This window comes from Talpa occidentalis, unplaced genomic scaffold (assembly GCF_014898055.3).
Source record: "Talpa occidentalis isolate TD23 unplaced genomic scaffold, MPIMG_talOcc4v2.1 talOcc4.4, whole genome shotgun sequence".
Classification (NCBI taxonomy): domain Eukaryota; kingdom Metazoa; phylum Chordata; class Mammalia; order Eulipotyphla; family Talpidae; genus Talpa; species Talpa occidentalis.
Genome location: NW_023604295.1, coordinates 42784908 through 42801341, shown reverse-complemented (window position 1 = coordinate 42801341; position 16434 = coordinate 42784908). Strand labels below are relative to the sequence as shown.

Here is a 16434-nt window from a genome sequence, read left to right as displayed (position 1 = left end):
ATGTCAAGCAAACACAAAATCTTTTGGTTTTAATTTTTACTTCCAACCCCAAGCTCTTTCCTTTTCATTACTAACCACTACACAAACATGGACAGGAGGAAAAAACTGACATTTGCAAATAAGTACCTTTCTCAATCCCATCACCAACACCCAGGTGCAAGGCATAGTCACCAGGCAGACAATGCTCAGTAATCAGAGCTGTACATAAATGCACGATCTTTTTATTTCATATAAAAATGATCAACATGAAAAAAGTCAGACTGTGCATTGACTTGATACAATCTGACACTCCCAAGAGCCTTTTCTTCGGGCCAGACCGGACAGGGGCAGTCTGAGATAGGCAACGCTGATGCTGATCGTAGCAGTTCATTGTGAAGACAAGCTGGATGTGTGGGGAAAGCTGAGAGCACAAGGCCCCACCCGCCTTTCCCGGCTGGGAGCAGGGCCCTGGCCCAGCAGTCAGGAGGCGTGGCCGTAGGCCGTCTGTGCGGGCCGCACGCCCCTCGCCCAAGTGCTCCGGAGTCTCTGTGCCCATCTATCTAGGGAGCCATGTGCAACGGAGCAGCCATCCAGGCGTGTCAGTCTCTACCATTCACCCTCCAGCCGTCTGTGCAGAAGGACATCAGTCCACTGTGCCATTGTAGGACTTGTTGAACTTGTTGAAGGTAAAATCCACGGTGTGTGTGGAGATGGGCTTTCTGTACAGAGGGTTCGAAGCCTGTAGAACACAAAGGACACGTTAGGTGACTCACTCCAACCACACACTCAGGGTCAGAGCCCTTCTTTGGTATCTCCCAGGACGGCAGCGGGTCGGGGGACAGCCTGTGCAGGGCCGGCCTCTTGCAGGTACGGTCCCTCCCCTCCTCTGAGCTTTTGTCTTCATCCCTCAAATGAAGGCCTGGGTCAGACGGCCTCTGAGGCGCCTTCCAACGTAAACAAAAACTAACACTGGGGATTCATTGGTGGCTTGCTCTGTGCTCAGTCTTTCAGGAGCAAACAGAGGACCTGGGCGCTGAGGCCATGTGTGCAGGTGCTGTAAGACTGTAAACTCGAAACCTGCTCCAGGGCCTGTGGTACACAGACCCGCTGCCAGACTCTGCGCCAAGGCTGTGTGCAGTGGCTCTGTCCTGAGGCTGCTGCCACTGGGCCTGGTGCTCCCGGGGCCGTGCTCCCAAGGGCAGGACTGGGCACGCACCACCTTTTGTTTGTTTTCAACACCAAAGATGTCAGTGGGCCTCTGTCACTTCCAAACTCTACCAGGGCATCCCTGGTGATGCAAGGGGTTGAGATGCAGCCTGAGATTATCTGCAGCACTGCAGCACGAGTTCAATCACTGGCCAGTTAGCTACCCACATGGTACAGCAGACCTCTCCTGTCTCACCTGTTGCTCCCCTCAGCAGTGTGTTTCAGTCAATCAGCCTGTTCTGTTCCCCTCTCTGTGTCTGGTGAGTCCTCTCACCCCCTGCACCTCTGGACTATACCCCAGTTCTTGTGTGCATAAATAAATCAGTCTTAAAAAAAAAAAAAAAAAACAAGGGGCCTCCCTGGTGGCGCAGTGGTTGAGCGCTGGGTTGCGAAGCTGCCCGCTGCTCCCCGGCCACCAGAGGAGGGTCCCACATGACGCGCAGACCTGTCCTGCTGCCCGCTGCTCCCCTCAGCAGTGTACTTCGGTCCTTCTGCCTGCTCTGCTCCCCGCTCTGGCTCTGGTGAATTCTCTCACCCTCCCGCGCTTCTGACTGTACCCAGTGCTTGTATAAATATATAAAATAAATCTTTTTTTTTTTTAAGTTTTTTTTTTTAATAGAGGCATGTTTTATTTATTTATTTGTTTGTTTGTTTTTGTTAATACATGCACTGGGTACAGTCAGAAGCGCAGGAGGGTGAGAGAATTCACCAGAGCCAGAGCGGGGAGCAGAGCAGGCAGAAGGACCGAAGTACACTGCTGAGGGGAGCAGCGGGCGGCAGGAGAGGTCTGCGCGCCATGTGGGACCCTCCTCTGGTGGCCGGGGAGCAGCCGGGGATCGAACTAGCGCTGCAGAGGCTGCGGGCAGCTTCGCAACCCAGCGCTCAACCGCTACGCCACCGGGGAGGCCCTAAAATAAATCTTAAAAAAAAAAAAAAAAAAATTCAGGGGAAAAAAAAGTTTTAAAAAACAAAAAAAAAAAAAAACAAAACAACTCTAACAGACCTCCTAGCTTCTACTTTTCTACTTCCATCTTCCCACAGGCTTACCATTTCGTAACGGGCCCTAGATCGCTCACTCTGGAACTTTGCAAACTCTCTCCGGTCATGGATGGTGACAAGCAGCTTCCAGATGGCCAGGAGCGCAATCCCAATCAAGAGGATACTGCCGACCACGGCCAGGAGGATGGTCATGGCGTTGGGGGCAGTTCCACACTCTGGGAGCAGGGGGCACAAGGAGGAAAACCGTGAGCAAAGTGGCCAGTGTCACTGTACCCCCCCGACCCCCCAACCTCAGGTATGCCTCTCTCCCAAATGTCTCCCCCATCTATTCTCTCTCCTCACATTACTCCTGGGAGAAAGTGAAGATTCTAAAAGAGATGGTGACTGTCTCCAGGCCACACACACAGCTGGTCTATGGCATAGGCCAGGAGAGAACCATGGTAGCCACCTCACATTCTCCTACACATCCTGGGCCTGTGTTCACAGCTGCACCCCCAATCTGAGTGCACACACCCCAGCCTGGCCTCCTCTCCTGGGCAGGATGCTGGAGCATGTCTCAGCTTTCCTGAAAGCAGGCGGGAGATTTTGTGGAGCCACGTCTGCGGGGCCGGGCTGGATGCCAGCCAACCTTCATAAGCCCTTGGTGTGGAGCCCTTCGGAGCAAATGTGCTCATTTCCAAAGAACCACAAAGACAACACTTGGAAACAAAGCTTCATTCTTACGGGCGTGCATCCTGGGCTGGTATCACACACTTCCCTCTGCCTCCAGCCAAGGACAGACACATTATGTGGTCTGGCCCAAATTGGAAAAACAGTTTGCAATGTTGCAAACTGAAGAGAGCAAATTTTCTCTGCTCCCCCTAGCCTTCTTGAGAGAAGAATGAAAGGGGGCACACTGGAAACCCTAACTGCTCTAAGGAAAAAGGCCATTGGTTCCTGGGCCAAAGGCAGGAGGTGGGACTGTCCGTGTCTGGATGACAGCCTGACCTCCTCAGTGGCCAGGGAGCAGAGCAGGGCAGCGTGGAGGAATGTTTAACAAGAGCTCCATCTGTCCTTCTTGGACTCCACCCCGGGAAGTGCAGCAGCCGGCGGGCAGTGTGTGTACCCAGATGATCCCTGACGTAAGCATTGGCCCGCCAGACCCGCCCTGCAAGCTCCCAGATTGCTCAGCAGCTCCTCACCGCCAGCACCCTGCAGGTGCCCCACGCTTGCTTCCAGCCCTGAGTTCCCTCTCCACAGGTGAGGCAGGCCTAGCTTTTCGTGCCGCCCAAGACACCAACCTGTGTCTCCCAGGGCTTCAGCCCAGGGCGCAGATACACAACCATATTTTCTGTGACTCTAGCAGTCAGTGGGGGTGGCCTGGGATCCTGATCTTTGCAAGGAATTGTACCTTCCCCTGCCGGGAATAGTGCAGAAACTGAGCCCCCGGGGAGGTGAACTGGTCCCCACCCACCTGGCTCCCTGAGGACCCTCAGGTCAGACTTCCCACTGGGGAGCTCTGCGTAGGTGAACAGCATGACACAGTCCTTGGCGGTTTTGTAGAAACAGAGCACAGCCTCCTGGTCGTCTTTCACTGGAAGAAAACCAAGCAGCAATGTCCTGAGTGTTTGCTCAGCCACGGGTGTCTTGCATCTCCCGAGAGAAATGACACTCTCACCCCCTCTGGTGGGACCGAAACTGTCTAGAAGGTTGGCAGCCATGGGCTGGGGAAGGGCATGTGGGTCTCGCCATGAAGCCACTCTCCAGTCTGCCCTCTCTTCTGTTGTTTTGTTAAGAAACCCTATGTTGTTGCTGGAAATAAGTGGGGACTTTCGTTTCAGGTCAACAGCCCCCACAGTGGTGCCTGCACAGGGGACCAAGTGAACTGGAAGTGCTGGGCAGGACCGAGTCCTGGCACCTGGCCACCTGGATTAAGAAGTCCCCTTCCTCACACTGCCCAGCACTGCCCTGTCCCCACACTGCTCTTCACCCAGAGAAAGTGTCCCAGTCCTCTGTCCAGGTGCTGCATTCCAGGGCTCCCCAGGGAAAAGAGGACTTCTGAGAAAGGAAGCAGGGGAGAGCGAAGTAGGGAAGGTGAGTGGTCAACACCAGGGAGCAATGGCGCATGGGTCCTGAATAACAATTGTGGGTTAAAACCATGGCGTGAAATGCTTTCCAGCTCCAGTTTTTATAACCTATTGCTCGAAGGAGTTTCAACCTGGAACAAGACAAGTTAGTGTGGTCTTCAAACATGAAGGCCTGGACCTTCTCTCTCAGTCCTCAATCACAAACTTGGCCTGGGTGGGTGTTAGTGAGTGTATGAAAAAGCTTGAGAGGGGGAAGGAAAAGGATAAATGGTGAATTCAAGCATAAGCTTTTCCTGTGAGGCAGCAGATTCACCTCAGAGGGTCAGACTGAGGGGCAGCTGTGACGCCAGTGAACCAGGCAGCGGCCACAGGAAGGCAGTCTCGGCTTCTGACTGTGCTTAGTGAGGGGCAACCACTGCAGGTCTGTGGGTAGAACTTGCTGTGAGCTCAGAATTAAGCAGCAAGACAGATGCAGGGGCAGGAAGGTGGACATGAGAAACTGCACGGGCTCCCCGCTGTCTCTCGCATAAGGTCTGACACACAGTAGGTGCTCAATGAATACGTGTTGACCGAATACATGACTTGACATAGTCAACAGCCATGGTTTGGCCAGGGCAGTCAGTCAGAACCAGGGAGGCAGGAATAAGGAAGCTGACAAAAGGGGCATGTCGGGGTCCAACAGACCGGCAGCTGGGAGCTAGGAATCTGCAGCAGCTGGGGGTCAGGGGAGAGGGCAAGGCTGCCCGCCAAGAAGCCGCAATATTTGGCTGCTATTGCCAGCCAAACAGCATAATATTTTCAAGGGTCATCATATTGTAGGATGTCAGCAATTCATTCCTTTTTTATGGCCAAATTCTACTCCACTACAGGGCTATACCGCATTTTATTTTCTCATTTATCCGTTCAGGTACATGTGATTTTTTTTCCAGTTTTGACTACTGAGTAAGGCTGCTATGAGCATTCATGTGCAAGTTTTTGTGTTAAACATGTTTTCATGTATATACACCTGGGAGTTGAGCTGCTGGACTACATGGTAACCCTTTAATTTGGGGGCAACTCCCAAAATGTTTTCCAAAGTAGTTGCACCATTGTACATTGCCACCAGCATTGTAAGGAGGGTTCCAACAAGGGTCATTTTGACTTGACCCAGGTCATTTCCAAACCAATCACATGCACTGAAGGCTAAGAGAAGTGATTTGTACCTCTTATCCTTAGAAATTCCTCAGCTTGGACAATAATGGCTGCACTAGAAAAGACATGGCTGCAGCCCAGAGATGGTGAAAAACATTTTTCACCTCTGTTGTGAGCTCACATTCAGAATTGGACTTGAAGCCATTTGTCAAGCAGTAAAGTAGATGATGCTTAGTGTCAAACTGTAGTTATTAGAAGGAGAAGAGCCCCAAAATGCAAAGTGCTGGGCAAGATAGCAGAACTGGAATAAACTAGAGCTGCAGAGATGCGTGACCTGCAGTGAGGTGAAGAGTCTGGGCAGTCCCCAACCCCAGGTTCAATTTGGACTGAGTTCTGCCCCTCAGATGCTTGCAACTTCATGACAGCTGTACTGGGTTGAGGTGAAATGGGGCGGAGACCAGCTAGTTATTGGCCAAGTGTGTCTTCCCTGCCTCCTGGACACATAGACTGACTACACTTCCCAGCCATCCTGGCAGTTAATTGTGGTCAGACCACTGAGTTCTGGCCAATGAATGTGGGTAGAAGTATGTGCCACTTCCAGGCCCATAGAAACCTCCCATGTGATCCTTCACTCTGTCTTTCCCCTTATGCTAAGTAAATGGAGAGGATTCTGAGGATCCTGAGCAGGGTGGAGCCATGCTCTATAGGCTGCCTGGGTTCCTGAATGACCGCAGGGAATGCCTTGGCAACAGGAACATACATCTTCACTGGACTTACAGTGAATGACAGGTTTAACATTTCAGTGCACTGAGGTTTGGGATTTATTTGTTGTAACAGCCACCATTATACATTCTAACTAATATAACAACTTTTCAGAGAGTCTGGGAGAAGGTAAACTAGGGGTCCAGCACTAGGACAGAAACTTATGGACAAAGAGGTCTTGTACTCTGGCGAGCCTAGAACCATGCCTTAGCAGAGGAACCCCAAGACCTCTTGGGGAACCAAGCAGTCATGTCAAGGACTCCGAGACTATGCTTGTAAACTCAACATTCCTGTGCTGTATCAACATTCCTTCCCACCACACAGCCCTGAAGATGACCCTATGAAGGAGAAAGTCCCTAGGTATCCACCAAAATCCAAAAGTGTCCAGCTACCCAGGCACTGGGGCACACTCACCAATGCTGTCCACCCATGTGATCACCTCATCCTTGCACAGGTTTTGGCAGGTCTGGTTGTCAGCTGGGCTCCTCGAGTGAAGCAGCAAGCAGTCCACACAATCTCTGTGGAAAAGAGGCAAGACATAGAGGCATTAGGTACTGTGTAGCAACTCCACACCAGGCACTGGGCTCCTTGCAGTGCAGGCCCCAGCCCTCTGGAGGCCCCTGAAGCCTTTAACCTCTTCCCAAGTTCAGATATTTCGCGTCAGGGAAGGTGTCTGCTCTGCTGTGCTTGTTGTGTTATGTGGTGAAGTCCAGGGTTCCTGGGAAAACACAAGTGAGTTTAAAGGCATGTCTGGTCTAGGCGTCAAGTTGCAGGTTGGAGAGCTTTCAAATTCTGATACCAGGAGCCAAATCCATGTTTGATTTGGTACATCAAATGCTTAGCTGAGGAGTCTGCTCCAAGCTAGAAGTCTTTCAATGATGAAAACTAGGTTCCCAGCCTTGGGGTCCTCACATCTCTATAGTGAGTGCTTGCCACCCCCGAATTAGTCCAATTCCCAGGATCCCACCAGGGGACCATCACCAGGGCAGCTCTCAACACCCCTGCACATTAGACTTACAAGGGGCTTTTGAGACAAAATACCAGCCCCAGGTCCAACCAATCCAAGGAATCTGAATCTCCTTCTGGAGCTGGGTTCTCTGGGATTCTGATTAATAGCAAGGGCCAAGGGCCACTGTGCAGGGGCCTCTCAGAACCTAGCCCCTCCGGCCTCCCAGACAGAGCCCACTTGGGAAGGGACCCAAGGACTTTGCTATAGTTTAGGTAGTTGTTCTAAACAGGTTTCCTCCACAGTCTGAGAGAAGAATGTTCCTATTTAGTGTGATTTGGTTATTTCTGGGGTCCAGGAATGCTCAAACATTTTTCCATATATACCAATGGTAATAACATTCCTGGACCCAGAAAATAACCGATCAAATCATACCAAATAGGAACATTCTATTTTCAGATAGCAGGGAACACCTGAATGACAGGCCCTCAAATAATGTTGTTTTGCTGAAGGATGAAAAAAACATTCTGGTTGACATGGAATAAAATGATGTATTCAAGGACCTGCTTCATGTCACTTAAAATCACAGTTCTCAAGAGCCTAGCAACAACATTGATCAACTATACTTGAACATTATCAACTATTGTGGTGGAGGCCAGAGGATGGTGGCCCCCTCCCAGGAAACCCCCATTTCAATAGGGCCTCCTGAAGAAAATGAGTTAGGAACTAAAAAGAGACACTTTGTGGCCCTCTCCTATCCCAGGCCAACAGCTTAAATCAGGTATTCTGTGAAAATGCTTCAAGTGCTCAATGGTCAATTAAATATTGATACTTTAGTCAAAAAACCCAGTGTAGGGAAAATGGAGTTAACTCAGACTCCCCCCCTCTCAACCCCCACCCCTCCCAGGCCTCCACAGCCAGCACCTGGGGTCCTGCATGTCTCCTAAGCACACGCGCCTTTGGTTATGGACACTGGGGCCCAGAGCGCGCGGGGTGCGCAGATGTGAGTGTGGACACACTGGCCAGAGGGGCGGGCTAGAAGGGGCTCCCCTGCTCTGGTGCTCACGGCGGTGGCAGCATCACTCGGAGGCCAGGGGGCTCATGCTGCCTCCCTGCCTGCTGGTCTTTCCCGATTCAGCTTTCAAGGCTTGTAAAATCTGCCAAAGTCACCAAAATTTTCCTTTTGTCTCTGAGAATCGACAGTGAACCCACCCGGCCCGGGACGGCCGCACAGCATCCACTTCCAGTCATTCTCCCTCTTCTCTCTCCTTCTCCCTCTTCTCCAGGTAAATCAACATTAAGACCCCAAAGGATGGGCCGGAGTTGCTGAGCCCTAAGGGTGTAAAGCCTGTGGTGGAGTGGGAAGGACCCCAGCCCCTCTGGGGACTGTGGGATGGAGAACGAAACAGGGCGGTGAGAACTCAACACCAGGAAGGCGTGGGTTGGGGCAAAGTAACCCAGCTGTCAGTGAACTTTTACCTTTGATTCTGTGAGGTGTTGGGGTTCCGGGGCCTGCTAGGTGAGAGAGAGCCTTCTTAGGAAACTGGGTTAGGACCCAACAGCCAAGTGTGCTGCCTCCTGCCAGCTGTGCCCAGGTACCACAGCACAGGGGTGGCCTCACAGAGCTGCAGGACATGGGGGCAGCTGCCCAGCTTCCCCTGGAACCAAAGGGACTGCATCTAGAAAGCTCTTTGGCAAAAGATAGAGAGGGATGAACAACCACTCTGTGGTGCCGCTATTACTGCCATCCATCTCTTAATCCCTCAGAACGAAGAGGCCAGTTACTATAACATTTTCATTACAGAAGCTTCAGAATTGATTGTCAGCTCTGGAAGGGAGCTGGTGAGGAAAATAAGGCCAAAGAGAAAGTCAATGCAGCTGGGCCCGGCACCCAGGCGACCCGCCTCTCACACAAGCCCCACTCTACGTCCTTCCTCTTTATGAGAAGGAGCTGGCAAGTAAGCAGTGAAGAGAACTGGCGATGACGTCCTTAGGAGGGTTCTAATATCTTCAAGGGTCCTGAAATTGGCTGTGAAATCCCACCCTCCTAGGAATGACTTCATGGAAACACTCTGGAGTTATAAACAAGTTGTAATGTTTGCATTTCCTTTGAGCTCAGAGCCCCACAGGGCTGGCAAAGATACTTGGCTGGGGGCCAGGAAGGGGTGGCTCCACCTCTGGTCATTCATGCTGACCCGGGCAGCCCCTCCGCTCAGGATTAACACATGGCAAAGTAAGGCGGATGCTCCAGTCTCCCCTGGGACCAGCTCGGGGGGGAGGGGGGCATCTGTGCCCTCCACCTGCATCCCCTGTGGTCATCAAACTGAGGGGTCACTTCTAGGACACGTTCCCTAATTAGCCGCGTGGACATCAGTCTAACTTGTGTGCGCCACGTTCTGGGTTAAAGCTGGTGAGGTGCTATCACGATAAATCCGGCCTTTCAAACAAACAAACGGCCGAGAGAGACTCTGCTCAGAGCGCCCATTAATTGAAATCAGCTGAGGCTAATTTTGGACTCACCCACCATGAAAGGCGTGTTCGGTTACGTCTTGAAAGTGGGGACTGGCTGCTCAGAAACCCAGGAAAAATAAAGCACATGAAGCATTCAAAACCTGGTGACTCAGCAAAGTAGAAAAACAACCTGATATGTCACCATCAAAGGGAATTTTTGCAAATTGCAACTCGGCTGTGAAAGAGACAGCGGGTCAGCGTGGTTCAGAGACAAGTGAGAAAGGAGGTTGGGGTTCCCTCCCGGCCCCTCTGCTCTCTTTGCTTTTCTGCTATTACTGAATGGATAAATTCTCAGGTCTAGGTCTTTTAGGAAATGAATCCTTTTAACATTCAAAGCTAGTAGGTTTGGCCCGGGGGCTCTTTTAACGGCCCTAAGTCACCCCTGCAGGGTCTCCCTGCTGCACAAGAGGGGAAGCAGAGGGCTTTATCCGCTTCTATTAATTCCATGTGTGTTGTCCTGCTTGGTCCCCGCTTCCCGTTCACCCGGTGTGCCCCAAGGCCCGGGAGCTTATCCTCAAAAGGGTTCTTATGGTGGGAACTGGGGGACAGCTGATAGCGGCTGGGACGCCACAGCTATTTGGGCTTCGGATCCAGAATCCAAAGTCCTCCCCTGGGTGTTTCTACTTGAATTTCTGCTGTTTCTACTTGAATTTCTATTGTTTCTCCACTCTGAACACTTTTAGCTATTTTTCTTCTCCTTTACTCTCTGCAGCGCCCCTTCAATGAAACAACATAAAATCTGGCCCAGTCTACCTTGTCTCTTGCTGGCAGCCAGCTTTCTTACCGCGCCTGGATTATTTGTGGCACATGTCCAACCAGGGGTTCTGCCACCCAGAACATCTCTGAGCACGGACTGACCAGCAGCCAGGGCAGGCCAGGGAGCATGAACTCATTTCATTATCAGCCTGGGCCAGACATTCGCAGGGGAAATCTGCCAAAAGCAAATCGCACAGATGCGTTCCCCAGCCAAAGAGAAACGCCGCCGCCCGTCTTACTAGTTGCTTGACTCCCGTGCCCCGGCTCCCCGCCCTCCTGGCCCCTGAGCGCGGGTGATGATGACACAGCTGTTTCTCTAGCAAAATTCAAGACACTGCCTCTCGCTGTCCTTCCAACATAACTCTGATTTCTGTGGTTCCCTGTCATTCACACTCTGCAGAGCGTATAGGGCAGAGCCACGGGGAGGTCAGCACAGGGAAAGAGACCTGGGCTGAGTCCGTCAAAGGCGCGAGCCCAAGTCTAGACAATCGCTGCGCTCAGCAGCAGCGCAGCGGCCCATTATCTTTATAAATGGAGCAGAAAATGCAGAAGCCATTGCAGTTTCTGGCATGCTTATCTAGGTCAGGGCCATCCTATCTCATGTACCTTCTGATTAGATTTTGTTTAAAGCAACAGTTCCCACACATGTGTTTTGTGAAACATTATATGGCAGATGTTAATGTGGGAAGGATATCAAGTTCATTTGGGAAAAAAAAGATGCACACTGCCCCCCTCTGACATGCACAATGGCATACTAAAAACTCGAAGAGGGTGCCATTTTGGTACCAAAACCAGTTTAATTTCATTTCTCTTATTAACGATAATTTCTAAACTTGTCTAGAACGGAACAGTGGTTTTGTTTTTTTGTCCTATCTTCCCACAAAATCACTATGGAACCAGAGTTTGAAGGACACTATTTCAGTTAATGTTAGTAAGAGTTTTGTTAGCCAGCAGGCCGGGTGGGGTAGATGCGGGAGACAGGCTGGCAGGCAGGCCTGGTACAGAGGACTGAGGGCGGTGGGTGGGTGCCATTACCTCTTGGTGCTGCAAGCATCTGGGCAGGTCGGACACTTCTCACATGTCTCCCCAAAGGCTCCTGGCTCTGTGCATTGGCACTTCCCACAGACACAGAGCCCGCGGTCACTGCAGATCTGGCCATCCTTGGCCCGGCATGTGCTGATGTCTGTGGAGCAGTTGCAGTTGTCCCCAATGTAACCTGCGTTGCACTTGCATTCTCCACAGTGACACTCACCATGACCTAAAAGGGCATGCAGAGCACATCAGGGCCTGCCTGCATCAACACAAACAGCCACCTGCCCTGTCCCCACTACGTGCCAGGCAGTGATGTGTCCTTAAAGTCTGTCTGGGGAGACAGAAAGGGCTGGCATGGAGTGTAGCAGGGGCCCTGGGCAGCCTGTGTGGCCTGGCTGGGTCTGGGGTGGGGCTCCAGGTTGGTTGAGAAGTTGGATAAGTCATGCACAGGACCAGGACTCTGGGGAGGTTCTTCCCGCCTCAGATGTTGTGTGACTAATGTCCATACCCTATTCTCCAGAACCTATGAGCCGCACCTTGTATGGCAAAGGAGATCGCAGACGGGTTTAAATTAAGGATCTGGAGACAAGGTCATTGCCCTGGATCATCCAGGGGGCCCTAAAATACAACTGGGAGGGTGCATATAAGGGGCAGAGAGAGCAGCTAGAGAAGACGGCAGCAAGGAGAGAGCAGACGCAAGATGCCAGCTGCTGCCTTTGAAGATGGAGGAAGAGGCCATGAGCCAAGGAATGCAAGGAGCACAGCTCTAGAAGATGGAAGAGGCAACCACCCTCCCCCAGGGCCTCCAGAGGGAGGAAGCCTGGATGACACCTTGACTTCAGTCCAGAGAAAACGATTTCCGACTTCTGACTTCCAGAACTCTAAGAGTATGTTAGATGTGTGTTGTTTTAAGTCACTAAACGTGGGTTAATTTGTTACAAAAGCAACAGGAAACTGACATAGTTGTCAGTCTTAGTGAAATGCTGAACATGCTCTGGCCTTGGCCCTGTGGTCTGGCGTGGGATGACTTAGGACAGGTGCCCAGAGCCGCAGCAGCAGCTTACACGGAACAGTGCTCTCTGGGCATGTCAGGCCACACCTGCATAAGCTACCACAGGCTTGCAATTATCCCACCTGGTCAGTATTATCATTATCCTCATCTCATAAGTGATAGAACTGAGACCCAGAAAAGGGAAGCAGCACATTGAAGATCATAGAGCTAGTGACTGTGGAGCCAGCACCTGAAAAAGTGAGTCTGGCTCCAAGTCCACGGTTTGCCAAAATCTGCTGCCTTACAGGAGAAAAGAACAGGCCCTGATCATGACGGGAACCAGGTGATGGCTGCCTGCTCCACCTTTCAGGAGGGCCTTTTCCACAGCCTGCAAAAGGCGCGGGGAGGTATCCTCTCAAGCTTTTGCAGGCAAGGGCAGGGGAATCACTTGGCTCAGAGACTCGTGTGTCTGCTGTGCAGTGGAATGCATGGACTACAAAGGGGAGCAAGAACCTAAAGTGAATTCTCGATTCTCTACACTAACAGAGGTGGAAAGCGCTACTACAAATGCACTTAATTTTTAAGACTCTTCTTTACACTACCATTGCAGCATGCTCTTCTCCCTCGTGTCATTGTGCCAGGGCTAATAGGATTAGAATTTAGACTATTAGCTGGAGACTAGAGGTATGGAGGGTGGGAAGTGGACAGGCTGGGGGTCTTGGATTTTTCTCCCTCACCTGTGTCAATTTTCCTAGTAGTTGGATCCTAGAACCTTCTCTGAGACCACCAAAGGGTGTGACCCACACTTCAGATCAGGACCCAACTCTTCACCCACCACTGATTTCCTGGCTCCCTCCCCGCTCTGTCTGCTCTGTGGTGCCCAGAAGCTGGAGGTGGCAGGAAGACCATCTGGAACAGCCAAGCCTCCTACTCTGGGCAGCCACTCCACTTGCCAGGGGCTCAGCGCCACAGCAGATCTTGAACTGGGCACATGCCCTCCCATTTCGCAGGGAGTTGGAAGGCATACGGCAAACCTAACGGGAGAGGTGAGGTCAGGGAAGTCTGTGGAGTACAAGGTAACTGCCAGAAGCTGGTGTGTGAGGCACGAGCCACAGGAGAGCGCAGCACCCTGCTCAGGGGTTACCCGATGTGCGGTGGGAGGAGGCAAACGCAGAGAAGGGCAGAGCACTTGGGGAGGGAGGGCGGCCCGCGTCCCTCCGTTTTTCTTCTTACTCTGATTGTCTTGGGCAGCCACAGAAAGGTATCCAAGTATAATCAGACACACTATTCCGAACTGCCAAAGGTTTGCAGCAGAGGTGCTATATTATTTCGTGGCTGGGTTTGGGTTCGGGTGCAGTGCGTGTCTGTTAAAGGACCTGTTCCCTGGGACGCAGACCAGGCAGGGGGCCCACTGTCCTGCATTTCCCACCACGATGGTGATCGGCAAGTGACTCCGGTGCTTTGGGAACACTGATAGCCTGCAGGCCCGAGCGCAAAACCCAGCCCAGGGCATGCCCCAGACCTAGGGCTCAGGAGGAGCGTTAGAGTGAAAGGGGCAGGCGGAAAGGGGGGCTGGTGATTCACCAATTACTGCAGTTTCTTGGGGAGGCCAGGACTCAGCTCGAGAGACACAAGCTTTTCCTGAAAGCCTTCTGAGCACAAGGACATAAGAAGGACATGAACAGAGACCCTGCAATGTGGTCTGAGCATGAGGTGCTCCAGGCGACTCCAGGGGGGTGGCGAGCAAGGGGACATTCACGGGTCTGGGTCTTAAGTTCTGGTTCTTTTTTTTTTTTTTTTTTTTTTGGTAAAGATTTATGTATTTATGCATACAAGAGCTGGGGTACAGGCCAGAGGTGTGGGGGGTGAGAGGATTCACCAGAGACAGAGTGGGGAGCAGAACAGGTGGATCTGCTGAAACACACTGCTGAGGGAGTGGCGGGCAAGACAGGAGAGGTCTGCTGCGCCATGTGGGCAACTCCCTGGCGGGGGATCGAACTCCTGCTGCAGTGGCCCTTAAGTTCTGGTTCTTAAGAGGACTCTACAGTCAGGTCCCACGAGCCAAACTAGGAAAGAAGTCCTGGGCTCCAGGTTTGGTGAAATGGCTGAAGCCACGGGAATGCTGCCCTCTGTGACTCCCTGGAGAGCCCCAGTGTAGGTTATGTCACCGCCTTTCAAAGACAAGCAAAAGCAGCCCCAGCAAAGGTGTGGAAGAGCTGCAGTGTCTTCCTTCACACCCATGGAGGACAGCGCTGTCTAAACATGGGATTCTTCTCCAAGGAGCCCAGGCTTAGCTTCAGAATCCTCCTCAACACTGTACTCCAAATAGGTCCTACCAGCTGTGAGAGCTGGCACACAAGCTGCACCTACTTGCTGTCTTGGCTTAAAGCTTCCAAATCTCCTTCATAAAGTGTGACCCAAATAGGTCTCCAAAACGACACTGATCGGTCATGTTTATCCTCATCCAAATGTCTCATCTCCTGCAGGGAGGGCTCATCTGTCCATCCCTCAAACTTCACTCACGCTCAGAAATGCCTTCTGGTCAGCCACTGAGCAACCCTAATGCCCTGGCAGGAACATGGACAATTAAAATGACAAAGGTCCCTCTCCTAAGATCAGTAACAGTAGAACTGATTAGAAACTTGATACCGGCTAACAAACCCCAGAGGGTCTAAGCAGGGACTCTTCACCAAATTAAAGCTCATTGATAATGCTACCCCCAAACCTCAGGAAAGTTGAGTTGAATTTCACGATGCCAGTTTAATATTATACAGACATAACATTTCCCCTACGCATAGACAGCAATAGTGAAGGGCAAGTGGAAGCATTTGTAAGTTGTGAATTGCTACATGTGCAAGTTATTATTCGTACTACCTTTGTTAGAATGATGGATGGCTAAATGGACAGGAAGTTGTAAATGTGTCTATTTATACCAAATCTCAGCTCTACAGAATTCAACAGCTCTCCATCAGCAAAACAGAGCTTGTGTGGGCAGTGGGCCAAGAGGTGGCCCCTTGCCTCCTTTTATAAAATAGAATGAAGGCTATTTAGAAGAAGGGGGACCCTTGAAGGGGGGCTGGGAAGGAGTTGGCAGAGAGGAGGGAGGGGAACCAGCGGCCTGGATGTTGAAAGAGCTGAGAGAGGAAGGTCAGCCTTGACATTCTGCAGAGGTCAAGGAGGGTAAATCCTGCAGCGGCTACTGGGTCTCACCACAGGCCGTGAGGTGGTGACAGCAGAGTCCAGCTGGTCTAGACGGGGAGGAAGTGGGACAGTGAGCACGAGCAGCTCCCACAAGTAACCTCGTGCAGGGAAAGGGAGAGATGAGGAGGGAGGAGGCCAGGGGCTTTGCAGATGGGACACATTTGAGTACTTTGCTGAATGATGAAGAGAGAACATTTGGGGAGAAGGGAAGGGATCCGTGGGATGTAAAACCCTGCAGAGAGCAGGGTGGAGAGGGATGGAGGAGAAGGGGGAGCAGGCGGGGTGAGGGCATGGCCAGGGCTTCCAGTTCCAGTAGCGGAGGCGTTCAGGGTGATGGGCCACTGAGGGGTCTCGGTAGCACCAGCTGCAAGTGTGTCCACTGCCAGGCTCTGTGTCACCTTGGACAAGTCCCTAAACCTGTCTGAGGATCCATTTCCTCAGCTCTCCATGAAGATGCTGACTTCCGCATGGGAGCACTGTCAGAGATACTGGCACCGCTACAAGCACAGCTCCTGCTGTGGAATCTGGCACACGTGGGTGCCAGGAAGTGGTGGCGGGAATTGCTGCAACTGCCACAGAAGCTGAGCAGCAAAGAACCCCGAGAGAAGCGGGCAGTCTGTCCCAGGGCTGCCTGGGCCCCCCAGACAGTGGGGCTGGGGGCCAGGGGGCAAACTGGAGGTGGGTACGGAGATCTTTGGGGAATGGAAGGGGCGACCAGGAGGTATAGACAAGGTAGAGGAGGAGTCGAGGAGCAGGTAGTGGAGTGGCACACCCTTCCTCAGGAGGTGAAGGGAGCTCAAGAGGACAGAAAGCAAAGATCTGAGCGAGCACTGAGGCCCAAGGAGAGTGCTGAC

General features: G+C 52.0%; 1 protein-coding gene across 1 annotated transcript in view; it reads right to left on the bottom strand.

The window, feature by feature from the left end:
* Window positions 1-16434, bottom strand: part of ITGB5 (integrin subunit beta 5) — a 106952-nt gene continuing 90518 nt past the window's right edge. Inside the window, exons 11-15 of the mRNA XM_037525407.2 lie at window positions 11392-11614; window positions 6558-6661; window positions 3638-3757; window positions 2233-2399; window positions 1-718 (exon numbers count right to left, since the gene is read on the bottom strand). Coding sequence (XP_037381304.1) covers window positions 623-718; window positions 2233-2399; window positions 3638-3757; window positions 6558-6661; window positions 11392-11614 — 710 coding nt within the window. The 3' untranslated portion in view covers window positions 1-622. The remainder of the gene's footprint in view (window positions 719-2232; window positions 2400-3637; window positions 3758-6557; window positions 6662-11391; window positions 11615-16434) is intronic.